General features: G+C 48.8%; 1 protein-coding gene across 1 annotated transcript in view; it reads left to right on the top strand.

Annotated features, from left to right (window-relative positions):
* The window catches only part of LOC120847720, a 123553-nt gene that overhangs the window by 47242 nt on the left and 51038 nt on the right, over positions 1-25273 (top strand). The window contains exon 15 of the mRNA XM_042288676.1: positions 207-25184. Within this exon, the coding sequence (XP_042144610.1) occupies positions 207-25184 (24978 nt within the window). The remainder of the gene's footprint in view (positions 1-206; positions 25185-25273) is intronic.

Raw genomic sequence — 25273 nt, forward strand, 5'->3', positions numbered from 1 at the left:
GTCGTTTCTGTGTCAATACAAAAGTTGTGCACCTGCACCACCAAACCATCCTTCTGGTCTTTCTGTCTCTTCTTTCCACCTGCCCCTCTCTCTCTCTGGCACCTCTCTGCCCTTCCTTCGGCGCTCGTGCCACACTCTCAACAGCGCACAGCGCGTGGCCGGCACGCGCGGGCGTTTCTCTAACGCCTTAGTGTTTTGACTTTCAGGGGCAAGGCGACGCAAGCGAAACGGGCCGGCCAGCAGACCTTACGGACGGTGCCACCCAGGACTTCGCGGGCTACCGGTCTCGTCCACGGGGCGTCGAGGGGCACCAGGCGACAGACGGCGTCGCTCCCTCGCAGGTGGCACGCACGTCGGCAGTTCTCGTCTCCACGGTCAGCAAAGGGTCAGTGGAGCGCCGGCAGGAGGGGCAGGGGTTGCGGGACGGACAGCCCTGGCAGCTCGCGGAAACGTTCACCTCGCGGCTTCCCGAAAGCACGCGAGTCGTCACGTCGGTACGGGAGCACAGCAGCACAGACGCCGTACTGGCGTCCGCGATGGAAAACGTGGAGCGGTTGCTCGGTACGCGCACGTGGGCTTCCTGGCAGTGGCGGTCCTCCGAGAGCGGGAGCCCCTCCACGGAACCAACCGCGTCGCAGTCACCGTTCTATCAGGGATTAATTGATCAAGGTACCGGCCCACAAGACCGTTTAGAGACAATGTGGACGGTGAGGCGGCAGGAACGTAGCCCGTCGCCCCTACCGCCCTCGGTGCTGGCGGCACGGGGGGTTGCGGAGGGGGACTCCTCGCTCGAAGGTGCCAGAGAGATCGTTGGCACCGTACGCGAGGTGCCTGTCACTGTTGGGGAGCTCCACGGAGTGGTTCCGGGGGACCTTGGCATGCTGTCGGATGCCACCATCGACCAGCAGCTGAGGACACTGTCTCCGTCCGGCGAGGAGCCACCCGAGGTTCAGGTGGTGGAACACGAGGCGCTAACAGCCGTCGAGCCACTAAGCCTGGTCTCTTCAAGAGTCGTGGAGGATTCGGACGTCAGCAAGACCATCGAGCTCAAGTTCCAGGAGAAGGTCCAGGTGGTGCACTACTCGTTCGAGCTCCCCTCCTTCGCGGAGTTTGGCCAGGAATCTCCCGGGGAGTTTGAGGAGGCAGAGAGCTTCTCAAAGGAAGAAGCGACGATCGGCCGGGCCGGTGCCGGCACCATCGGTGTCGGTCAGGAATGGCTGAGGGGGGCCTCTACATCCGTTGCAGACAGGTTTGGGAACGACGTTTCGACGTGGCGCCAAGGCGTCGATGACGAATTGGTAGTCAGAGGTTTCGGAATTGGAAAGACTAGTCAAAAAGACGGTGCACAGAGATTAAACGTTCAAGAGACGGAAGAAGCGACCAGGGAGAAGGTGCCGGCTGGGGAGGAAGTCGATACAAAGGCTCTCGCTGACCTTGAAACCGTCGAGCCTCCTCCCCGGGGCAAGAAGAAGAAAGGGACGGATGACAAGGAGAGTGGCGTGTTCGGCTCGATTGGCTCTAGTCCGAGGGAGCCTTCTTTCGAAACCTTCTCGGGTCGCCTCACAGCAGTGGACACCCCGCCAGCATTGCCAGTACGGAAACATAAACACAAACATGCGGGCCACGGCACAGATGATGTCTTCGAACAAATCGAACGGCAGTTTGCATTACCTTTGGGAGGGAAGACCATGTCTAAAGAAGATGTCGAACACTTTGTTAGCGGTCCATCAGAAAAACAGTACGATGTCAGTTTGCTCTTTGCTAAAGGTCTTGCGGGAACTCCTGAACAAAAAACGGGAGTTGGCGAAAGGCCTGAAACAACCCCAGAGATGCAGCAGGGCATGCAACCTGAATCAGAACTGGACGGCGAATCTGTAGCCACCACCATTGTCTATAAGATAACGTCTACCAGTTCCGATTCGCAAACCGTTCCCGACGATGCCTTTGTTGACGTGCAAGTTTCACGTCTGGATTTCCTACGGTCAGCAGACGATTCCAGTTTCTTTACTGGCAAGCTCGAGCCTTCTTCACCTGCTGAAACACTGACTAAACAGTCTGAGGGTAAACCGGTTTCTGGAGAGCATCAGCGTCAAGATCGTGACCTTGACAGGCTACGCCATGAGAAAGACCTTTTGCCTAGCAGTCTGCAAGAAAGTACAGAGCCAGGGAAAGCGTCGGAACGCAAGAAAAAGAAGGGCAAAAAAGACGTTGATCCCATTCGGGCCGCCCCGGAAGAAACCATTTGCAAGCAAGAAGGAGAGAAGAAATTGGAAGACCAGGCGGATCAGATGGCTGATCCAGCAACGCTCTCAGTGGACACTAAGGAGCCAAGCCGCGAGACAACCCCAGGGTCCGGAACAGAGAAACTGGACAAAGAAAAAACCGGTGGCTTCCTTAAAGGCATCAAGACTGCCGTTAAAAAAGGAAAGAAGATTGCGGTGCAGCTCCTTCATACCAGCAACCGCGACACAGACAGGCACCCCAGGACGAGCGAGAGCGAGGGCCATCCTGACGTGGAAGGCCAAGAACAAGCTCCTCATCCCAGTGCAGCATCAAAAGATGTTGCCGGGAAACTGAAGAAAAAGAAGAAGAAAAAGAAGCATGTGAAGGAAGGACCACATCTTGTCACGTCTGTCGAAGGAGAGACCGACGAAGATCCCGATCTTGCGTCTGTTTCAAAAGAGTACCCCAAGCAGCTCTTTCCCGGAGAGCATGAAAATGGGTCAGTCCCAGGCGAGAAAAAGCTGGCAGACAGTGAAACAGGGTGGCATCTTTCCAGAACTGTGATTAGCACGGTTACAACAGACCTGTTTCCGGACGACAAGACCAGAAAGACTCCGCAGGACCTTACTATGGCTACACCAGTTGGTGCAACTGTTCCTTATAGCATGGAATTCTTCGAAGGGTCAGGAAAGCTGCCAGAAGAGACCACGGTTCAGTTGACTGCCCAAGAAACACCAAACAAGGACCCTTCCACACCAGAGCTCCTGGAGAAGCCTAGTAGGAAGGGGTACCCACACAGTATGTCTCCTCAGGCTCTGCCTCTGGGGACGACAACAGAGCAGACACCAAAGAGCGAACTCGAACAAGGTGACGCAGCAGATCACGTCGACTTGTCAGTAACTGATCAAAGCAGTCTGCTTTGGCATTTCAAGGTGGATGAGCCCACTCCAAGCATGTCAGCTGGTGTAAACTTCCCATCTTGGGAAGGGCCAGTCACGAAGCACACAGTTTCAACAGTGGCTTCTATTGAGGAAACTCGCAAGACAATCTTTGCAGGTGATAAAGAACCTACCGAAGTTACGTCGTTTAGCTTAGAACCAGAAAAAGACCATGGACAGCCAACAGAACCAGGGTTACAGGAGGTTCAAGGGACTATGCTACCCAAAAAGGCGGATGAGGAGGTTGCTCTTGAGAGGGACGCCCCCACTCTTGTGAGCAGTTCTCTGACTTCTGATGTGCCAGGGGCTGCTTCGGGCACAAACAATCTTCACCCCCTTCTTCAGGTTGAGAGGGCAGTGCCTCTGAAAGATTCTAGGGTTGTTACCCTGGAACTACTCGAGGACTGGGAGCTAGGACCCGAGCAGCCTGGAGTCTCTCCACAAGCAACTCCAAGTCCTCGCACTGAGGAAGACCAAGTAGTGAGCCAAGAGGCACCGACAGAGAAAAAGAAACAGAAGCCCGGGAAAAGCAAGACAATGCCTATCAGTGACGATGAAGCACTTGTACCTCTGGCATCTGAACCCCAGGATGTGAAAGACACGCATCCAGTGTACGATCGTATGGTCCTTCAGGATGTTGTCAAGAAGACCACCTATCTGAGAGACCGAGTAGAGCATGTGATGGACAAACCTGAAGAGTCCCCGGAAGAGCCCGTATTCCTGAAGATAAAGACAAAAAAGCCAAAAGGAAAGGGTGTGGACAGTGTGGAATCAGTTGCACCTCTTTCAGTTGACCAGGTTGTTACCAAGCACACACTCATTGTAGACTCCATTCAGGTGCTTGAAAAGCCTGACGTCAAGGCTCTACCTGAGAGTAGTAACCAAGAGAAAAGTCCACTAAACCAAGTTATGGCTGGAGAGCCAAAGGTACTGAGCTCTGACGAACCACTTAGTGAGCAGCCTGTTGATGAGCTAGAAGCAACTGCTGTAACCGTGTTTGAAAGAGATCCAAAGGGCAATCCCCAAGATCCATCTCAAAGACCTGACTCCCTCAAGAAAAATAAAAAGAAGCCAAAAGGAAAGACTCCTGGTGATGAGCCAACCGACAAGGTTGTCACCAAGCACACAATCATCGAAGACTCGGTTCAGGTGCTCGAAAAGCCTGAGAGTGTTTTTAAAGAAAGGAGCACATTCGGTCAAGTTATGTCGGAAGAGCCAAGTGCACCAGGTCATAAGGAAACTCCCACTATTCCTGCCACTGAGCTGCCCACAAATATGCGTGTAGGAGTTCCAGTTAGCACAGCTTACTCTGACAAAACAAAGAAACCCCAAGAACCTTCTCAGAAACCTGAATCTCTCAAGAAAAAGGGAAAGAAACCAAAAGGAAAGGCTCCAGGTGTAGAGGAAGCCTTTACACCTCTTCAAACTGGTGAAGGGGTCACCAGGCACACTCACATCACGGACTCAGTCTTGGTGCTTGAAAAACTAGATATGAAGGATTTGTCTGAGGACATAGACACAGAAAAGAGTCCAGTTGACCGAGTTCTGGCAGGCAAATCAAAGGCACCAAGCCATGAAAAAACTTCCAGTGCCCCCTCCGCTGCACTGCCTACAGATACCCAAGGAGAGACTCCAGTAATCGTTCCCGACAGCATCGTAAAGGACAAGCCCGAAGAGTTATCTCAGGAACCCATATTCCTGAAGATGAAGATAAAGAAACCCAAAGCAAAGAGTCCAGGGGGTGAGGGAGGCACACCTGTCACAACTGATATGGTGGTTGCCAAGCACATTCTTATTCAGGACCCTGTTCAGCACCCTGAGGTGCCTGAGGAGATTGTCAGTGACAACAGCCCATTCGACGAAGTTCTGGCAGGAGGGTCAAAGGTACCAAGCCATCAAGGAACTCCCACCATACCTTCCACTGTGCAGGTTTCAGATATCCAAGAACATACTCCAGGCAGCAAGGTGGAAGATGATGAAAAAGATGAGCCTGAACCTGTGTTCCTGAAGATGAAGGTAAAGAAACCCAAAGGAAAGATTCCAGATGATGCAGAAACCATCACATCTCTTCCAACTGATCAGGTGGCAGACAAGCATACCTCCTTTGTGGTCCCCCTCCTTGAGAAGCCTGACACCACACGTCTACCTGAGGATATCAGCAAAGGCAAGGGTTCAGTAGACGAAGATGTGACACGCACGCCAAAGCTACTGAGTCGTGAAGAAACTCTCACCATCCCTGCCACTAAGTTGCCAACAGATACTGACAAAGTAACTCCAATATGCAGACTTGACAGTAACAGAACCGACAAGGCCAAAGAGCCATCTCTAGAATCCGAACCTCCAAAGAAGGGAAAGGAACCAGAAGCCGCGACTCCGAGTGATAGGGCTGTCACACCTCCCTCAACTGACCAGGTAGTGACTAGGCACACCCTCATTGTCGACCACATACGAATGACCGAAATACCTGATGGCAAAGACTTTGCACGGGATGCAGGCCAGGGTATCAGTCCTTTCAGCCAGCTTGTTTCTGAAATGGTCAAAGCCCCAAGCAGGGAGGGTAGCCCTGGTGTTTCAGCTGGAGAAAAACTTGGAGATGTTAGTGAAGGTGCCCCTGTGACTCTGATGGAAGAAGACAAAGTAGACAAACCAGATGTGTCATCCGGTGATCCTGGAATCCAGAAGACGAAAGCAAAGAAGGGTATGGCGGTAGATGAGTTTGAAGATCCTCTATCTTCTCCAGCAGATCACACCAGGACGATTCACGTTGTGGACCATGTCCAAGTTCTTAAAAAAACAGATAACAAAGATATGCCAAAGAACATGGAAGAAGGGGCCAGTCCTGTAAACCTGCTTGTGTTTGACAGTGCCAAGACACCAGACAGAGAGACTAGCCCTGGTGTTGCCAGTGGTGAGCTGCCTAGAGATGTACGAGAGGGTACCCCCCTAACTGTGACTGAAAAAGATAAGCAACAGGAACAGCCTGAATCAAAGAAGAAAAAGAAAACAAAAAAGCAGAAAGGCAAGAGTTTGGAAGATGCTGAAAGTTCCATGTCCCTTCCTTCCCATGAAGACCAAGACAAAAGTGATAAGGAGAAGCCTTCTTGGCTAGGAAAAATCATTTCCACTGCCAAAAGCATCCTTTCTGGGGATTCTTCCAGCGAACACACAATGACAACCGATGATGATGGAACTAGAACCAAGGAGGATAAAACACAACGCCTATCTGATGTCTCTAAATCTCAGAAAAAAAAGAAAACCAGAAAACAAAAGGGAAAGACTCGAGATGACGTTGAAACAGCAGCACCTCTTCTGACAGACCTTGACCAACCCACTTCTGCGCATTTCCCAGAGCTTGAAACGCCTGATAGGAAGGGTGTGCCACAAGATGTGAGCAAAGCAGTCCGTCCTTCTGACCCACTCATTTCTGGGGCTCAGAAAACCCCAAGCAGAGAGGATAGCCCTGGTGCTTTTGCTGGTGAACCACCTGTCTATGAGGGTATTCCTCTTACTGAGCCTGAGGAGGTAGAGAAACTACAAGAGCCACCAGAGAAGCCTGAACCCCAGAAGATAAAGAAGCCAAAGGGGAAGACTCAAGGGGATGTCAATACTACAATCTCTTTTCCACATGACAAAGACAAAACTATGGCTGTTCACTTTGGTGATCATGTTGAAATGTTTGAAAATCCTGTTGATAATGGCCTGCCACAGGACACAGACAAACGAGCCAGTCCTTCCAACAAACCTGTTTCTGAGTCGGTGACAATCCCAAGTAGAGAGGTTAGTCCAGGAGTTTCTGCTGGTGAACCACTTCAAGATGTTTGCGAAAGTACTCCTCCGATTGTCACTGAAGATAAAAAGACCGTCGAACCACAAGAACCACTTGAGAAGTCGGGATCCAAGAAGAAAAAGAAAACAAAGCAGAAAAAGGATGTTCAGGCTGATTTACCTCTTCTAACTGATCAAGATCAAATCAAGACTACATATGTTTCTGACCATGTCCAAGCACTTGAAAGTTCTGATGACAAAGGTATCCCAGATGATGGAGGCAAAGCAGTCAGTCCATTAGACCAACTTGTTGCTGAGTTGGTAAGGACCCCAAGCAGAGAGGCTAGCCCGGGTGCTTCTGCTGATGAGCCTCTTGGAGGTTTCCATGAGGGCACCCCTATCACTGTGACAGAGAAAGATGCAGTCAAACCACAGGAGCCATCTAAGGATCCTGAAATCCAAAATAAAAAGATGGCAGAGGAGCAAACAAGAAAAACCCCAAAAGATGTTGAGACTGCTACGCCTCACCTTGCTGACCAAGACCATATTTGGACTTTCCACATTTTAGACCATGTTCAAGTGCTTGAAGGGCCTGATGGCAAAAGCCTGCAGCAGGATCCAGGCAAAGACACCAGGCCTTTCAACAAACTTGTTTCTGGGATGGTAAAGACCCCAAGCGGAGAGAGTAGCCCTGGCATTTCTGCTGGCGAACCACTTAGAGATTTCTGTGAAGATATTCCATTGACTGGAAATGACAAGTCAGACAAACCACAAGAGCTGTCTAAGGAGCCTGAATCCCAGGAGAACAAGGAACCAGAAAAATCTAAAAGAAAAAATCTAGACAATGTTGATTCTGCCAGGTCTTTTCCAAGCAACCAAGACCAGGCAGGAACTGTCTACATTCTTGAAGATGTCCAACTACTTGGAAGGCCTGATAGAAACGATTTGCCACAGGATACTTCCAAAGGCACCAGTCCTTTCGACAAGTTTGTTTCTGAGGTGGTAAAGACCCCAAGTAGAGAGACTAGCCCGGGTGTTTCTGCTGGTGAACCACTTAGAGATGTCTATGAAGGTATATCTGTGACCGTGAATCTAACGGACAAGCCACAAGGTCCACTCAAAGAGCCTGAATTTCAGAAGGCTCAGATAATGGCAAGGGCGACAACTAAACCTCAGGAAGATGACAAACTCGTATCCGAGATGGTTGACACCTCAGCCAGAGAAAGCAGCCCTGGTGTGTCAACTGGTGAAATACTCAGAAATACACATGAGGGTACTCCTGTGAGCTTGAAAGAAAGCAAGGAGCAAATGCAACTACAACCTGATGACCCTGCATTGAAGAAAAAGAAGAAATCAAAAAAGCAAAAAGAAACGACTCTCCAGAACGACGAGCCTGAACAAGACAAAGGCAAAAAGGAGAAGGCAACCTGGTTAGGAAAAATCATCTCCACAGCGAAGCACATCATTTCTGGGGATTCTACTGAATCCTCAACACTAATCACTGAAGACAGGACTGGAAACGACAATAAACAGGATGCTCCATACAAGGAACCATCTTCAAAAAAGAAATCAAAGAAGTCTAAAAAACAAAAGTCCATGACACAGCCTGTTGAAAAGAGTGAACCACCACATGAGAAAGCAGACATCACACCTGTCCCAATGAATGTGGGCAAACCAGCCTCTTCTTTCGATTTACTGGTTTCAGACAAGGTCAAGACCCCAAGCCGAGAAGGTATTCCCACCACCTTGGTCACAGAAGAGAAGGTGACAAAACCAGAAGAGTTGAGGGAAGAACCCGAATTGTTGAATAAAAAGAGGACGAAAAAACCAAAGGAAAAAACTCCAGATGACCAGGAAAGAGTGGCTCCTCTTCCCACAGATAAAGACAAGATCAAGGGTGCAATCGTGTTGGATCATGTCCAGATCACTGAGAAGACGGACATTTCACCTGTCCCAGAAGATGTGGGCAAGCCAGTCAGTCCTTTTGATTTACCTGTCTCAGACAAGGCCAAGACCCCAAGCCGAGAAGGTACTCCCATCACCTTGGTGGATACAGAAGACAAGGTGACAAAACCTGAAAAGCCCTTGGAAGAACCAGAATTGCACAAGAGAAAGAAGACGAAGAAACCAAAGAAAAAGACTGCAGATGACCAAGAGGCAGTGGCTTCTCTTCCCACAGATGAAGACAAGCTCAAGGGTGCAGTCATCTTGGACCATGTCCAGATCATTGAGAAGATGAACATTACACCTGTCCCAGAAGATCTGAGCAAGCTAGCCAGTCCTTTTGATTTACCTGTCTCAGACAAGGCCAAGACCCCAAACCGAGAAGGTACTCCCATCACCTTGGTTACAGATGACAAGGTGGCAAAGCCAGAAGAGTCAGAAATACACAAGAGAAAGAAGACAAAAAAACCAAAGGGAAAGACTCTGGATGACCAGGGGGAACTGGCTTCTCTCCCCACAGATGAAGACAAGATCAAGGGTGCAGTAATTTTAGACCATGTCCAGACTGTTGATAAATCAGATATCACACTTGTCCCCGAAGATGTGAGCAAGCCAGCTTGTCCTTTTAATTTACTTGCTTCAGACAAGGCCCAGACCCTAAGCCGAGAAGGTTCCCCCGTCACGTTGGTTACAGAAGACAAGATGACAAAACCTGAAGAGTCTTCAGTAGAGCCAGAATCGCACAAAAGAAAGAAGATGAAAAAACTAAAAGGAAGAACTCCAGATGACCAGGAGGTGGTGGCTCCTCTTCCCACAGATGAAGACAAGATCAAAAAGGCAGTCATCTTGGACCATGTCCAGATTATTGAGAAAGCAGACATCACACAGGTCCCAGAGGATGTGAGCAAGCCAGCCACCCCTTTCGATTCATTGGTCTCGGACAAAGCCAAGGCCCCAAGCCGAGAAGATGCTTCCATTACCTTGGGTGCAAAAGACAAGGTGACAAAACCAGTAGAGCCATCAGAAGAGCCAGAATTACACAAGGGAAAGAAGACAAAAAAAGCAAGGGGAAAGACTCCAGATGACCAGGAGGAAGGGGCTCATCTTCCCACAGATGAAGACAAGACCAAGGATCCGGTAATCTTGGACCATGTCCAGATCAGTGAGAGGATGGACATTATACCTGTCCCAGAAGATGTGGGCAAGGCAGCTAGTTCTTTTGACTTACTTGTCTCAGACAAGGCCAAGACCCCAAGTCGAGAAGGTACACCCACCACCTTGGTTACGGGTGACAAGGTGACAAAACCAGAAGAGCCATCTGAAGAGCCAGAATTGCACAAGAAAAAGAAAAAAAAACCAAAGCCAAGGACTCCAGATGATCAGGAAGTGGTGGCTCCTCTTCCCACTGATGAAGACAAGGTCAAGGGTGCAGTCATCTTGGACCATGTGCAGATCAATCAAAAGATGGACATTACTCCTATCCCAGAAGATGTGGACAAGCCAACCAGTCCTTTTGCTTTACCTGTATCAGACAAGGCCGAGATCTCAAGCCGAGAAGGTACTCCCACTACCTTGGTTACAGATGACAAGGTGACAAAACCAGAAGAGCCATCTGAAGAGCTGGAATTACACAAGAGAAAGAAGATAAAAAAACCACAGGGAGAGACTCCAGATATCCACTTGGCAGTGGCTTCTCTTCCCACAGATGAAAACAAGATCAAGGGGACGGTCTTTTTCGACCATGTCCAGATCATTGAGAAAGTTAACGTCACACCTGTCCCAGAAATTGTGGGCAAGCCAGTCAGTCCTTTTGATTTACCTGTCTCGGACAAGGCAAAGACCCCAAGCCGGGAAGGTACTCCCATTTCCTTGGTTACAGATGGCAAGGTGACAAAACCAGAAGAGTCAGAAATACACAAGAAAAAGAAAACAAAAAAACCAAAGGGAAAAACTTCAGATGACCAGGAGGAACTGGCTCCTCTTCCCACTGATCAAGACAAGCTCAACGATGCAATAATCTTGGGCTATGCCCAGACTGTTGAGAAATCAGACATCACACCTGTCCCAGATGATGTGAGCAAGCCAGCCAGTCCTTTTGATTCACCTGTCTCGGACAAAGCCAAGACCCCAAGCCGAGAAGGTGCTCCATCCACCTTGGATGCAGAAGACAAGGTGACAAAACCAGTAGAGTCATCAGAAGAGCCAGAATTACTCAACAGAAAGAAGACAAAAAGAACAAAGGGAAAGACTCGAGAAAACCAAGAGGAAGTGGCTCGTCTTCCCACAGATGAAGACAAGACCAAGGATGCAGTAATTTTGGACAATGTCCAGATCATTGAGAAGATAGACGTTACACCTGTCTCAGAAGATGTGGGCAAGGCAGCTGGTCCTTTTGATTTACTTGTCTCAGACAAGGCCGAGACCCCAAGTCGAGAAGGTGCTCCCACCACCTTGGTTACGGATGACAAGGAGACAAAACCAGAAGAGCCATTTGAAGAGGAAAAATTACACAAAACAAAGAAAACCAAAAAACCAAAAGGAAAGTCTCCAGATGACCAGGAGGCAGTGGCTCCTCTTCCCACAGATGAAGACAAGAACAAGGGGGCAGTCATCTTGGACCATGTCCAGATCATTGAGAAAGCAAACATCACACCTGTCCCAGAAGATGTGGGCAAGTCAGCCAGTCCTTTTGATTTACCTGTCTCCGACAGGGCAAAGACCCCAAGCCGAGAGGGTACTCCCATCACCTTGGTTACAGATGACAAGATGACAAAACCAGAAGAGCCATCAGAAGAGGAAGAATTACACAAGAAAATGAAGACAAAAAAACAAAAGGGGGAGACTCCAGATGACCAGGAGGAAGTGGCTCATCTTTGCACAGATAAAGACAAGATCAAGGATGCAGTAACCTTGGACCATGTCCAGATCGTTGAGAAATCAGACATCACACCTGTCCCAGAAAATGTATGCAAGCCAGCCAGTCTTTCTGATTTAGTTGTCTCAGACAAGGCCCAGACCAAAAGCCGAGAAGGTACTCCCGTCACCTTGGTTACAGAAGACAAGATGACAAAAGCAGAAGAGCCATGTGAAGAGCCAGAATTACACAAGAAAAAGAAGACCAAAAGACCAAAGGAGAAGGCTCCAGATGATCAGGAGGCAGTGGCTCCTCTTCCCACAGATGAAGACGAGATCAAGGAGGCAGTCATCTTGGACCATGTCCAGATCATTGAGAAAGAGGACATCACATATGTCCCAGAAGATGTGGACAAGCCAGCCAGTCCTTTCGCTTCATTGGTCTCAGATAAGGCCAAGATTCCAAGCCGAGAAGGTACTCCCACCACCTTGGTTACAGAAGGCAAGGTGACAAAACCATTAGAACTGTGGGAAGGACCTGAATTGCACAAGAAAGAGAAGACAAAACAACGAAAGGAAAAAACTCCAGATGACAAGGAAGCAGTGGCTCCTCTTCCCACAGATGAAAACAAAATCAAGAGTGTAGTCACCTTGGACCATGTCCAGATCATCGAGAAGACGGACATTACACCTGTCCCAGAAGATGTGGGCAAGCCTGCCCGTCCTTTCGATTCACTGGTGTCAGGCAAGGCCAAGATCCCAAGTCGAGAAGGTTCTCCCACCACCTTGGTCACAGAAGGCAAGGTGACAAAACCAGAAGATCTGTGGGAAGAACCTGAGTTGCTCAAGAAAAAGGAGACAAAACAACCAAAGGGAAGGACTCCAGATGACAAGGAGTCACTGGCCCCTCTTCCCACAGATGAAGAAAAGATCACGGGCGCAGTCATCTTTGACGACGTCCAGATCATTGAGAAGATGGACATTACACCTGTTCTGGAAAATGTGGGCAAGCCAGCCAGCCCTTTCGATTCACCAATCTCGGACAATCTCAGGGCTTCAAACGAAGAAGGTAGTCCCATCAGCTTAGTTACAGAATGCATGGTGACAAAACCAGGTGAGCCATCGGAACCAGAATTGCACAAAAAAAGGAAAATGAAAAAACTAAAGGCAAATACTCCAGATGACCAGGAGGCCCAGGCTCCTCTTTCCTCAGATGAAGACAAGGTGAAGGGCACAGTAATCTTGGACCATGTCCCGATCATTGAGAAAACGGACGTCATATTTGTTCCAGAAGAAGTAGGCAAGCCTGCCAGTCCTTCCGATTTACCAGTCTCTGACAAGGCAAAGATCCCAATTCAAGAAGGTATTCCCCTCACCTCGGTTACAGATGACAGGGTGACAAGACCTGAAGAACCAGAATTACACAAGAGAAAAAAGACAAAAAAGCCAAAGGGAAAGACTCCAGATGACCAGAAGGCAGTGGCTCCTCCCCTCACAGATGAAGACAAGATCAAAGGGGCAGTCATCTTGGACCATGTCCAGCTAATTGAGAAAGCTGACGTGATACCTGTCCCAGAAGATGTGGGCAAGCCAGGCAGTCCTTTTGTTTTACCTGTCTCAGACAAGGCAAAAACCTCAAGCCAAGAAAGCAGCCCCATCACCTTGGTTACAGATGACAAGGTGACAAAACCAGAAGAGCCATCGGAAGAGCTAGAATTGCACAAGAAAAAGAAGACCAAAAAACCAAAGAGAAAGACTTCAGATGACCAGGAGGCAGTGGCTCCTCTTCCCACAGATGAAGACAAAATCGAGGGTGCAGTAATCTTGGACCATATCCAGACCTTTGAGAAATTGGACATTGTACCTGTCACAGAAGATGTGGACAGGCCAGCCAGTCCTTTTGATTTACCTGTCTCAGACGAGGCCAAGACCCCAAGCCGAGAGGGTACTCCCATAACCTGGGTTACAGAAAACAAGGTGACGAAAGCAGAAGAGCCATCTGAAGAGCCAGAATTACACAAGAGAAAGAAGGCAAAAAAACCAAAGGGAAGGACTCCAGATGACCAGGATGCCGTGGCTCCTCTTCCCACAGATGAAGCCAAAATCAAGGGTGCAATCATCTCGGACCATATCGAGATCACTGAGAAAACGGACATCACACCTGTCCCAGAAGATGTGGGCAAGCCAGCCAGTCCTTTCGATTCACTTGTCTCAGACAAAGTTAAGGCCACCAGCCAAGAAGGTTCTCCCACCACCTTGGTTACAGAAGGCAAGGTGACAAAACCAGAACAGTGGGAAGAACCTAAATTTCACAAAAAAGAGAAGACAAAACATCGAAAGAAAAAAACTCCAGATGACCAGGAAGCAGTGGCTCCTCTTCCCACAGATGAAGACAAGATCAAGGGTGCCAAAATCTTGGACCATGTTCAGGTCCTTGAGGAAACGGACAATACAGACTTTCTAGAAGATGTGAACAAGCCAGCCAGATCTTTCGATTCACCGGTCTCGGGCAAGGCCACGACCCCAAGCCGAGAAGGTTCTCCCACCACCTTGGTTACAGAAGGCAAGGTGACAAAACCAGAAGATCTGTGGGAAGAACCTGGGTTGCACAAGAAAAAGAAGACAAAACAACCAAAGGGAAGGACTCCAGATGACAAGGAGGCAGTGGCTCCGCTTCCCACAGATGAAGACAAGGTCAAGTGCTCAGTCATCTTTGACCATGTGCAGATCATTGAGAAGATAGACATTACACCTGTTCCGGAAGATGTCGGCAAGCTAGCCAGTCCTTTCGATTCACCAATCTCAGACAATCTCAGGGCTTCAAGGGAAGAAGGTACTGCCATCACCTTGGTTACAGAACACATGGTAACGAAACCAGAAGAGCCATCGGAACCAGAATTGTACAAGAAAAGGAAGATGAAAAAACTAAAGGGAAAGACTCCAGATGACCAGGAGACTGAGGCTCCTCTTCCCTCAGATGAAGACAAGGTGAAAGGCACAGTAATCTTGGACCATGTCCAGATCACTGAGAAAACGGACATCACATTTCTTCCAGAAGATGTGGGCGAGCCAGCCAGTCCTTTTGGTTTACCGGTCCCAGACAAGGCCAAGACACCAAGCCGAGAAGGTACTCCAATCACATTGGATACAGAAGACAATGCGACTAAACCAGTAGAGCCATCAGAAGAGTTGGAATTGAACAAGAGAAAGAAGACAAAAAAGCCAAAAGGAAGGACCCCGGATGACCAGGAGGCAGTACCTCCTCTACTCACAGATGAAAACAAGATCAAGGAGGCAGTCATGTTGGACCGTATCCACATAATTGAGAAATCGGACATCACACCTGTCCCAGAAGACGTGAGCAAGCCAGCAAGTCCTTTTGATTCACCTGTCTCAGACAAGGCAAAAACCCCAAGCCGAGAAGGTAGTCCTATCACCTTGGTTACAGATGACAAGGAGACAAAACCAGAAGAGCCATCGGAAGAGCCAAAATTACACAAGAAAAGAAAGACTAAAAAACCAAAGGGAAAAACTCCAGACGACCAGGAGGAAGTGGCTCCTCTTCCCATGGATAAAGATCAAATCAAGGGGGCAATCACGTTGGACTATATCCAGGTCATTGAGAAAACGGACGTCACATTTGTTCCAGAAGAAGTGGGCAAGCCTCCCAGTCCTTCCGATTTACTGGTCTCTGACAAGGCAAAGATCCCAATTCAAGAAGGTACCCCCATTACCTCGGTTACAGATGACAAGGTGACAAGACCTGAAAAGCCAGAATTACACAAGAGAAAGGAAACAAAAAAGCCAAAGGGAAGGACACCAGGTGACCAGGAGGCAGTGGCTCCTCTACTCACAGATGAAGACAAGATCAAGGGGGCAGTCATCTTGGACCATGTCCAGCTAATTGAGAAAGTGGATGTCACACCTGTCCCTGAAGATGTGGACAAGCCAGACAGTCCTTTTGATTTATCTCTCTCAGACAAGGCAAAAACCCCAAGCCAGGAAGGTAGTCCCATCACCTTGGTTATAGATGACGAGGTGACAAAACCAGAAGAGCCATCGGAAGAGCTAGAATTACACAAGAGAAAGAAGATCAAAAAACCAAAAAGAAAGACTTCAGATGACCAGGAGGCAGTGGCTCCTCTTCCCACAGATGAAGACAAAATCGAGGGTGCAGTAATCTTGGACCATATCCAGACCTTTGAGAAATTGGACATTGCACCTGTCACAGAAGATGTGGGCAAGCCAGCCAGTCCTTTTGATTTACCTGTCTCAGACGAGGCCAAGACCCCAAACCGAGAAGGTACTCCTATCACATTGGTTACAGAAGACAATCTGACGAAAGCTGAAGAGCCAGAGTTAAACAAGAGAAAGAAGACGAAAAAACCAAAGGGAAGGGCTCCAGATGACTATGAAGCACTGGCTTCTCTTCCCACAGATGAAGACAAGATCAAGGGTGCAGTAATCTTGGACCATGTCCAGACCATTGAGAAATCGGACATCACACATGTCACAGAAGATGTGGCCAAGCCAGTCACTCCTTTTGATTTACCTGTCTCGGAGAAGGTCAAGACCTCAAGCCGAGAAGGTACTCCCATCACCAACACCTTGGTTGCAGAAGAAAAGGTGACAAAAACGGAAGAGTCATCTGAAGAGCCAGAATCACACAAGAGAAAGAAGACCAAAAAACCAAAGGGAATAACTCCAGATGACCAGGAGGCAGTGGCTCCTCTTCTTACAGATGAAGACAAGATCAAGGATGCAGTAGTCCTTGACCAAGTCCATATCATTGAGAAAGCGGACATTGCACCTAACCCAGAAGATGTGGGCAAGCCAGACGGTCCTTTTGATTTACCTGTCTTAGACAAGGCCAAGACCCCAAGCCGAGAAGGTACTCCCATCATCTTGGTTACAGACGATAAGTTGACAAAAGCAGAAGAGCCATCTGAAGAGCCAGAATCACACAAGAAAAAGAAGACCAAAAAACCAAAGGGAAAGGCTCCAGATTACCGGGAAGCAGTGGCTCTGCTTTCCACAGATGAAGACAGAATTACTGGTACTGTCATCTTGGACCATGTCCAGGTCATTGAGAAAGCAGATTTCACTGCTGTAGCAGAGGATGCAGGCAAGCCAGCCAGTCCTTTTGATTTACCTCTCTCTGACAAGGCAAATACGCCAAGCCGAGAAGGTACTCCCATCCTCTTGGTTACAGATGACAAGGTGACAAAACCAGAAAAGCCTGAATTACACAAGAAAAAGAAGACGATTAAGCAAAAGGGAAAGACTCTAGACGACCAGGTGCCTCTTACTTCTCTTCCGGCTGACGAGGACGAATCCAAGAGTGCTGAAACAGCTCGAAGTACAAATAATGAGTCGTTTGAGAATATACTGCTAGCATCTTCTGAGGAACCTCGAGTAGTTCCTTCTACTGATACTGACAAAGGTGATGAACAGAGTTCAAGTTGGATAGGAAAAATTATCTCAACTGCAAAGAGCATGCTTTCTGGAGATTCTCAAAGTGATTCCATTACATGGGCTTTCCCTGAAGAAACTAAGGAGGATTCTCATAGTATGAGTCCACTTGAAAACCAATGGAAGGAAACAAGTTCTAGTAACCTTCCGGGTGTTGCCATCCACAATCTTCTTGAGGATATCTCTGGTGGAACTTCTGAATTCCTTGATGAAGGACACAAGACAGTCAAAACACAGGAACCATCAGAGGAGCCTGATTCTGAGAATAGAAAAATAAGAAAGCCAAAAAGAAAGGCTCCAGCTGAGGAAAAAGCTGAGTCACATTTACCAACAGAGAAGAAGGATGCCAAGGGAGTCCACTCTGTGGAAGATGGCTACATCCTTGGGAAGCCTGATGATAAGACTTCACCAGAGTATGTCTTCAAAGGAATGGGCACTTTCAAGGCTCCAGAAACTGAGGAAATGAATACGCCAAGCCGTGAGGGAACCCCTGGTGTTTCTACCGGGGAGCGACTCAGACATGCTCCTGATAGAGTTCTCAGATCCCTGGAGGAAGATGCCAAGGCATGCCAACCACAGGAGCCATCAGAAAAGCCAGATTTCGAGAAGAAACCGGCAAAGAAACCAAAAGAAAAGACTCCAGCTGATATAGATGCTGAGACACAGCTAAAAACAGAGAAGGAGAATGTCAAGAAAGTCCTCTCTGTGGAAGATGCCCACATCTTTGGGAAGCCTGACTATATGACTTCACCTGAGGATGTCTTCAAAGAAACGGGCACTTTCGAGGCACCAGGAACAGAGAAAACTAGGACGCCAAGCCGTGAGAGAACCCCTGGGGTTTCCGCTGGGGAGCTGCTCAGAGATGCTCCTGAAAGAGTTCCTGAATCACTGGAGGAAGATGCAAAGACATACAAGCCACAGGAACCATCAGAACAGCCAGATTTCCAGAAGAAGAAAAAGGTAAAAAAAGCAAAAGGAAAGACTCTACCTGAGAAAGAAGCTGAGACACAGCTACCAAGAGAGAAGACCGATGTCATGGGAGTCCTCCCTGTAGAAGATGCTCACATCTTCGGGAAGCCTGATTATATGACTTCTCCAGAGGATGTCTTCAAAGAGACCGGCACTTTCGAGGCTCCAGGAACAGAGAAAACCAAGGTGCCAAGCCGTGAGGGAACCCCTGGGGTTTCCACTGGGGAGCTACTCAGAGATGTTCATGACAGAGATCCTGGATCCCTGGAAGAAGAAGATGCCAAGGCACACAAGCCACAGAAACCATCAGAACAGCCAGATTCCCAGAAGAAAAAGGCAAAGAAAGCAAAAGGAAAGACTCTACCTGAGAAAGAAGCTGAGACACAGCTACCAAGAGAGAAGACCGATGTCATGGGAGTCCTCCCTGTAGAAGATGCTCACATCTTCGGGAAGCCTGATTATATGACTGCTCCAGAGGATGTCTTCAAAGAGACCGGCACTTTCGAGGCTCCAGGAACAGAGAAAACCAAGGTGCCAAGCCGTGAGGGAACCCCTGGGGTTTCCACTGGGGAGCTACTCAGAGATGTTCATGACAGAGATCCTGGATCCCTGGAAGAAGAAGAAGCCAATGCACACAAGCCACAGAAACCATCAGAAGAGCCAGATTCCCAGAAGAAAAAGGCAAAGAAAGCAAAAGGAAAGACTCTACCTGAGGAAGAAGCTGAGACACAGCTACCAAGAGAGAAGACCGATGTCATGGGAGTCCTCCCTGTAGAAGATGCTCACATCTTCGGGAAGCCTGATTATATGACTTCTCCAGAGGATGTCTTCAAACAGACCGGCACTTTCGAGGCTTCAGGAACAGAGAAAACCAGGGTGCCAAGCCGTGAGGGAACCCCTGGGGTTTCCACCGGGGAGCTACTCAGAGATGTTCCTGACAGAGTTCCTGAATCCCTTGAAGAAGAAGATGCCAAGGCATATAAGCCAGAGAAACCATCAGAAGAGCCAGATTCCCAGAAGAAAAAGGCAAAGAAAGCAAAGGGAATGACTCTACCTGAGGAAGAAGCTGAGACACAGCTACCAAGAGAGAAGACCGATGTCATGGGAGTCTTCCCTGTAGAAGATGCTCACATCATCGGGAAGCCTTATTATATGACTTCTCCAGAGGATGTCTTCAAAGAGACCAGCACTTTCGAGGCTCCAGGAACAGAGAAAACCAGGGTGCCAAGCCGTGAGGGAACCCCTGGGGTTTCCACCGGCGAGCTACTCAGAGATGTTCATGACAGAGTTCTTGGATCCCTGGAAGAAGAAGATGCCAAGGCATACAAGCCACAGAAACCATCAGAACAGCCAGATTCCCAGAAGAAAAAGGCAAAGAAAGCAAAAGGAAAGACTCTACCTGAGAAAGAAGCTGAGACACAGCTACCAAGAGAGAAGACCGATGTCATGGGAGTCCTCCCTGTAGAAGATGCTCACATCTTCGGGAAGCCTGATTACATGACTTCTCCAGAGGATGTTTTCAAAGAAACCGGCACTTTCGAGGCTCCAGGAACAGAGAAAACCAGGGTGCCAAGCCGTGAGGGAACCCCTGGGGCTTCCACTGGGGAGGTACTCACATATACTCCTGACAGAGTTCCTGGATCTCTGGAAGAGGATACCAAGGCATACAAGCCACAGGAACCATTAGAAGAGCCAGATTCAAAGATGAAGAGGGCAAAGAAACCAAAAGGAAAGGCTCCAGTTGAGGAAGAAGCTGAGGCACAGCTACCAACAGAGAAGAAGGATGTCAAAAAAGTCTTTCCTGTGGAAGATTCCCACATCTTTGGGAAGCCCGGTTATATAACTACACCAGGGGATGTCTTCAAAGAAACGGGCACTTTCGGGGCTCCAGGAACAGAGAAAACAAGGACGCCAAGCCGTGAGGGAACCCCTGGGGTTTCCCCTGGGGAGCTACTCAGAGATGCTTCTGAAAGAGGTCCTGGATCCCTGGAGGAAGAAGCCAAGGCATACAAGTCACAGAAACCACCAGAAGAGCCAGATTTCGAGAAGAAGGGAAAGGCAAAGAAACCAAAAGGAAAGACTCCAGTTGAGGAAGAAGCTGAGGCACAGCTACCAACAGAGAAGAAGGATGTCAAGAACGTCCTTCCTGTGGAAGATGCCCACATCTTTGGGAGGCCTGACTATATGTCTTCACCAGAGGATGTCTTCAAAGAAATGGGCACTTTCGAGGCTCCAGGAACAGAGAAAACAAGGACGCCAAGCCGTGAGGGAACCCCTGGGGTTTCCCCTGGGGAGCTACTCAGAGATGCTTCTGAAAGAGGTCCTGGATCCCTGGAGGAAGAAGCCAAGGCATACAAGTCACAGAAACCACCAGAAGAGCCAGATTTCGAGAAGAAGAAAAAGGCAAAGAAACCAAAAGGAAAGACTCCAGTTGAGGAAGAAGCCGAGACACAGCTACCAACAAAGAAGAAGGATGTCAAGAAAGTTCTCCCTGTGGAAGATGCCTGCATCTTTGGGAAGCCTGACTATATGACTTCACCTGAAGATGTCTTCAAAGAAACGGGCACTTTTGGGGCTCCAGGAACAGAAAAAACAAGGACGCCGAGCCGTGAGGGAACTCCTGGGGTTTCCGCTGGGGAGCTACTCAGAGATACCCCTGATAGAGGTCCTGGATCACTGGAGGAAGATGCAGAGGCATACAAGCCACAGGAACTATCAGAAGAGCCATATTCCCAGAAGAAGAAAAAGGCAAAAAAAACAAAAGGAAAAACTCCAGCTGAGGTAGAAGCTGAGACACAGCTACCAACAGAGAAGAAGGATGTCATGGGAGTCCTCCCCGTGGAAGATGCTCATATCTATGGGAAGCCTGATTACATGACTTCTCTAGAGGATGTCTTCAAAGAAGCGGACACTTTCGAGGCTCCAGGCACAAAGAAAACCAGAGTGCCAAGCCATGAGGGAACTCCTGGTGTATCCACTGGGGAGGTACTTAGGTATACTCCTGACAGAGTTCCTGGATCACTGGAAGAGGACACAGAGGCATACAAGCCACAGGAACTACTAGAAGATCCAGATTCAAAGATGAAGAGGGCAAAGAAACCAAAAGGAAAGACTCCAGTTGAGGAAGAAGCTGAGGCACAGCTACCAACAGAGAAGAAGGATGTCAAGAAAGTCCTTCCTGTGGAAGATGCCCACATTTTTGGGAGGCCTGACTATATGTCTTCACCAGAGAATGTCTTCAAAGAAATGGGCACTTTCGAGGCTCCAGGAACAGAGAAAACAAGGACGCCAAGCCGTGAGGGAACCCCTGGGGTTTCCCCTGGGGAGCTACTCAGAGATGCTTCTGAAAAAGGTCCTAGATCACTGGAGGAAGACACAAAGACCTACAAGCCACAGAAACCATCAGATGAGCCAGATTTTGAGAAGAAGAAAAAGGCAAAGAAACCAAAAGGAAAGACTCTATTTGAGGAGGAAGCTGAGACACTGCTACCAACAGAGAAGAAGGATGTCAAGGGAGTCCTCCCTTTGGAAGATGCCCACATCTTTGGGAAACCTGGCTTTATGACTACACTAGGGGATGACTTCAAGGGAACAAGCACTTTCGAGGCTCCAGGAACAGAGAAAACCAGGGTGCCAAGCCGTGAGGGAACCCCTGGGGTTTCCACTGGGGAGGTACTCAGAGATACTCCTGACAGAGTTCCTGGATCCCTGGAGGAGGATACCAAGGTATACAAGCCACAGGGACCATTAGAAGAGTCAGATTCAAAGATGAAAAGGGCAAAGAAACCAAAAGGAAAGACTCCACTTGAGGAAGAAACTAAGACACTGCTACCAACAGAGAAGAAGGATGTCAAGGGAGTCCTCCCTGTGGAAGATGCTCACATCTATAGGAAGCCTGATTACCTGACTCCTCAAGAGGATGCCTTTAAAGAAACGGGCACTTCCGAGGCTCCAGGAACAGAGAAAACCAGGGTACCAAGCCGTGAGGGAACCCCTGGGGCTTCCACTGAGGAGGTACTCAGAGATACTCCTAATAGAGTTCCTGGATCCCTGGAACGGGATACCAAGGCATACAAGCCACAGGAACCATTAGAAGAGTCAGATTCAAAGATGAAAAGGGCAAAGAAACCAAAAGGAAAGGCTCCAGCTGAGACAGAAGCTGAGACCCAGCTACCAACAGAGGAGGATCTCAAGGCAGTCCTCCCTGTAGAAGATGCCCACATCTCTGGGAAGCCTGACTATGTGACTACGCCTGAGGATGTCTTCAAAGAAACGGGCACTTTCGAGGCTCGAGGAATAGAAAAATCCAGGACGCCAAGCCGTGAGGGAACCCCTGGGGTTTCCACTGGGGAGCTAATCAGAGATGTTCCTGACAGAGTTCCTGGATCCCTGGAGGAAGATGCCAAGGCATACAAGCCACAGGAACCATCAGAAGAGCCAGATTCCCAGGAAAAGAAAAAGACCAAAAAATCAGAAAGAAAGGCTCCAGCTGAGGAAGAAGCTGAGACACAGGTACCAACAGAGAAGCATGTTAAGGGAGTCCTTTCTGTTGAAGATGACCATATCTTTGGGAAACCTGACTTTATCAATGCGTCGGAGGATGTCTTCAAAGGAATGGGCACTTTCAAGGCTCCAGGAACAGAGAAAATCATGACACGGTGCCGTGAGGTAACCCCTGGTGTTTCCACTGGGGAGCTGCTAAAGGAGGCTCCTGACAGAGCTCCTGGATTCCTTGATGAAGATGCCAAGGCTTACAAGCCACAGGAACCATCAGAAGAGCCAGATTCCCAGAAGAAAGAGGCAAAGAAAGCAGAAGGAAAGACACCAGCTCAGGAAGAAGGTGAGACACAGCTGTCAACAGAGAAGAAGGATGTTGAGGGAGTCCCCTGTATGGTCGATACCGATGTCTTTGGGAAGCCTGACTATATTACCACACCAGAGGATGTCTTCAAAGGAACGAGCACTTTTGAGGCTCCAGGAACAGAAAAATCCAGGACGCCAAGCCGTGAGGGAACCCCTGTGGTTACCCCTGGATTTTCGCTCGGAGATGTTTCTGACAAAACTCTCATAGCCACTAATGAACGAGAAGCGCTAGGCATGCCTCAAGAGCCAGTATCCCGAAAGAAAGCAAAGAAGCCTAAAGGCAGTGCACCTGAAAATTATGAAATTATCACATCATCTCCAAGTGACCAAGGCGAAGTGAAGCATGTTTCCATTGGTGACCAAATTTTGGTTCTTGGAAAGCCTGACTCCCCAGTTGAGCCAGAGGGTGATAGTGAAGGAAAGAGCCCCATCGTCGTTGCAGGGTCTGACAATGCTAAAGTTCAAGGCAATGAAGTTTCACTTGGTGTTGCCATCGACGAGGTTCCCACAAAGACCAGGGAAGCATCTCCTGAGGGATTTGAGGTTGTCTCAATGCCCGCAGTGGACCAGTTTAACACCCAGAGTTCAAGTTGGATTGGAAAGATATTCTCTACTGCCAAGACCCTGATCACTGGCGACACTGCTAGTGATACTTTAGTTGAGAAAGATGCAAAATATGCTGATGAAGAGATTAGGACAGGAAAGAGTTCCTTGAAGCCTGATATTTCGAATGAGCCAAGAAGTCCGGAAGGAAGCTTGGTGTCTTCTGGTCAAGACGAAAGCATTTTGGAACTTAGTGCAAGGTCACCAATTTCGGAATCATCACTGATACAGTCACTGCCTGGAAAAGAAGATGATCAAAAATCTTCAGCTCCTTCATTCACGGACGAGCTGTCAAGTCAACCATCCACAGAACTTGATGAAATAGAAAACATGAAAGCTGCTCAGAGTCCCGAACTAGAAACGCTGTCCTCGGAGGAGAGCTTCACTGCTCCGATCGACAAACGTGCCAAGGCCAAATCAAGGAAGCACAAGCAGAAAAAGAAGGGTGAAACATATCTCGTTGCATCGGCAGTGTCAAGCTATGGGGGGAGGCGATCAAGTTCAAAGTCTCCTTCACCTCCAGAGCATCATGGAGGAACACCAAGCAAGGACAGTGTGGACCAACGAGGCTACTTGCAGAGTTCACCAAAAGACAGCGTCTCTCCTCAACCTTTGTTCAGCCAACAAAGAATCCCCGACTCAGCATCCCCTCTACCAGTGCACGATGATGTACACCTTCAGGCCGTTCCTCCAACTGCACCTTTGGAAGACGTGGGTGAATTTGCTTGGGTGGAAACACCAAAGCATGGGGAAAGCTCCTTTGCTAGAGAGGTAGGTGTACCCTCTCCATGGACTGCGTATTCCAAGGATCAAGACCTACGGGGAGATACCACAGGACCCGCACACGAGGACAGCGGGTTTGTCACACTCGAGTTCCCAGAGGACTTGGTGGTGGGCCCGGGAGACCTGTCCACTCCTGGAGATGTTCCTCGTCATCAACAAGCAAGAGGTTGTGATACACAGGCTAACAAGCAATCAGAAGGATTGCTCCCTGGAGTACCACCTCATGATGATCATGCTTCAGACTCTTGGCCTTGGAGAGGCAGTTCTTCAGTTAAGGAACAAAACCTGGACACCGAAGGCTTGAAGTCAGGAATGCCAGAAACATCTGCAGTCCCCGGACACGATGAAACTGCTAGAGGTACGTCATTGTACAGCTGGCTGTTTCCATTTGGATCCAAGGGCAAAGCCATCGATGTGCCAACCTCAGAGCAACAAACAACCTTGCCAGATAATCGGCACACGAAAACATACCCACTGGGTGCGGGCCAACCCTCTGTGGGAGCTGGGTGGACCTCTTTTGGATCACCAGACCTGCTGCCGAGCCAGAAAGGTGCTGCACAAACGGCTTCCCATGAGACTGGAGCTTCCAGAGAACCGTGGCAGTCAGACGCCACTGACAGCAGCAGTTTGCCGGATTGGCTCAATAACCCAAGATGGCCGAGTCGACTGACCTTGGTGATGACCTTCACATTCACGCAGCTGAGGGTCATTGAGAAGCTTCTTGCAGAGGCATCGGGGCTCGACGGGTCGGCAAGACAAGCAAAGCTGCAGGTGGGTCGATTCCCTGCAGCAGACAAATTTTACCAATTGCTGCAGAATTTGTTTGGTACTTGCCTTGAATTAGTGCTTTGTTGGGATTT

Source organism: Ixodes scapularis, unplaced genomic scaffold, assembly GCF_016920785.2.
Source record: "Ixodes scapularis isolate PalLabHiFi unplaced genomic scaffold, ASM1692078v2 PGA_scaffold10__122_contigs__length_95168666, whole genome shotgun sequence".
Classification (NCBI taxonomy): Eukaryota; Metazoa; Arthropoda; class Arachnida; order Ixodida; family Ixodidae; genus Ixodes; species Ixodes scapularis.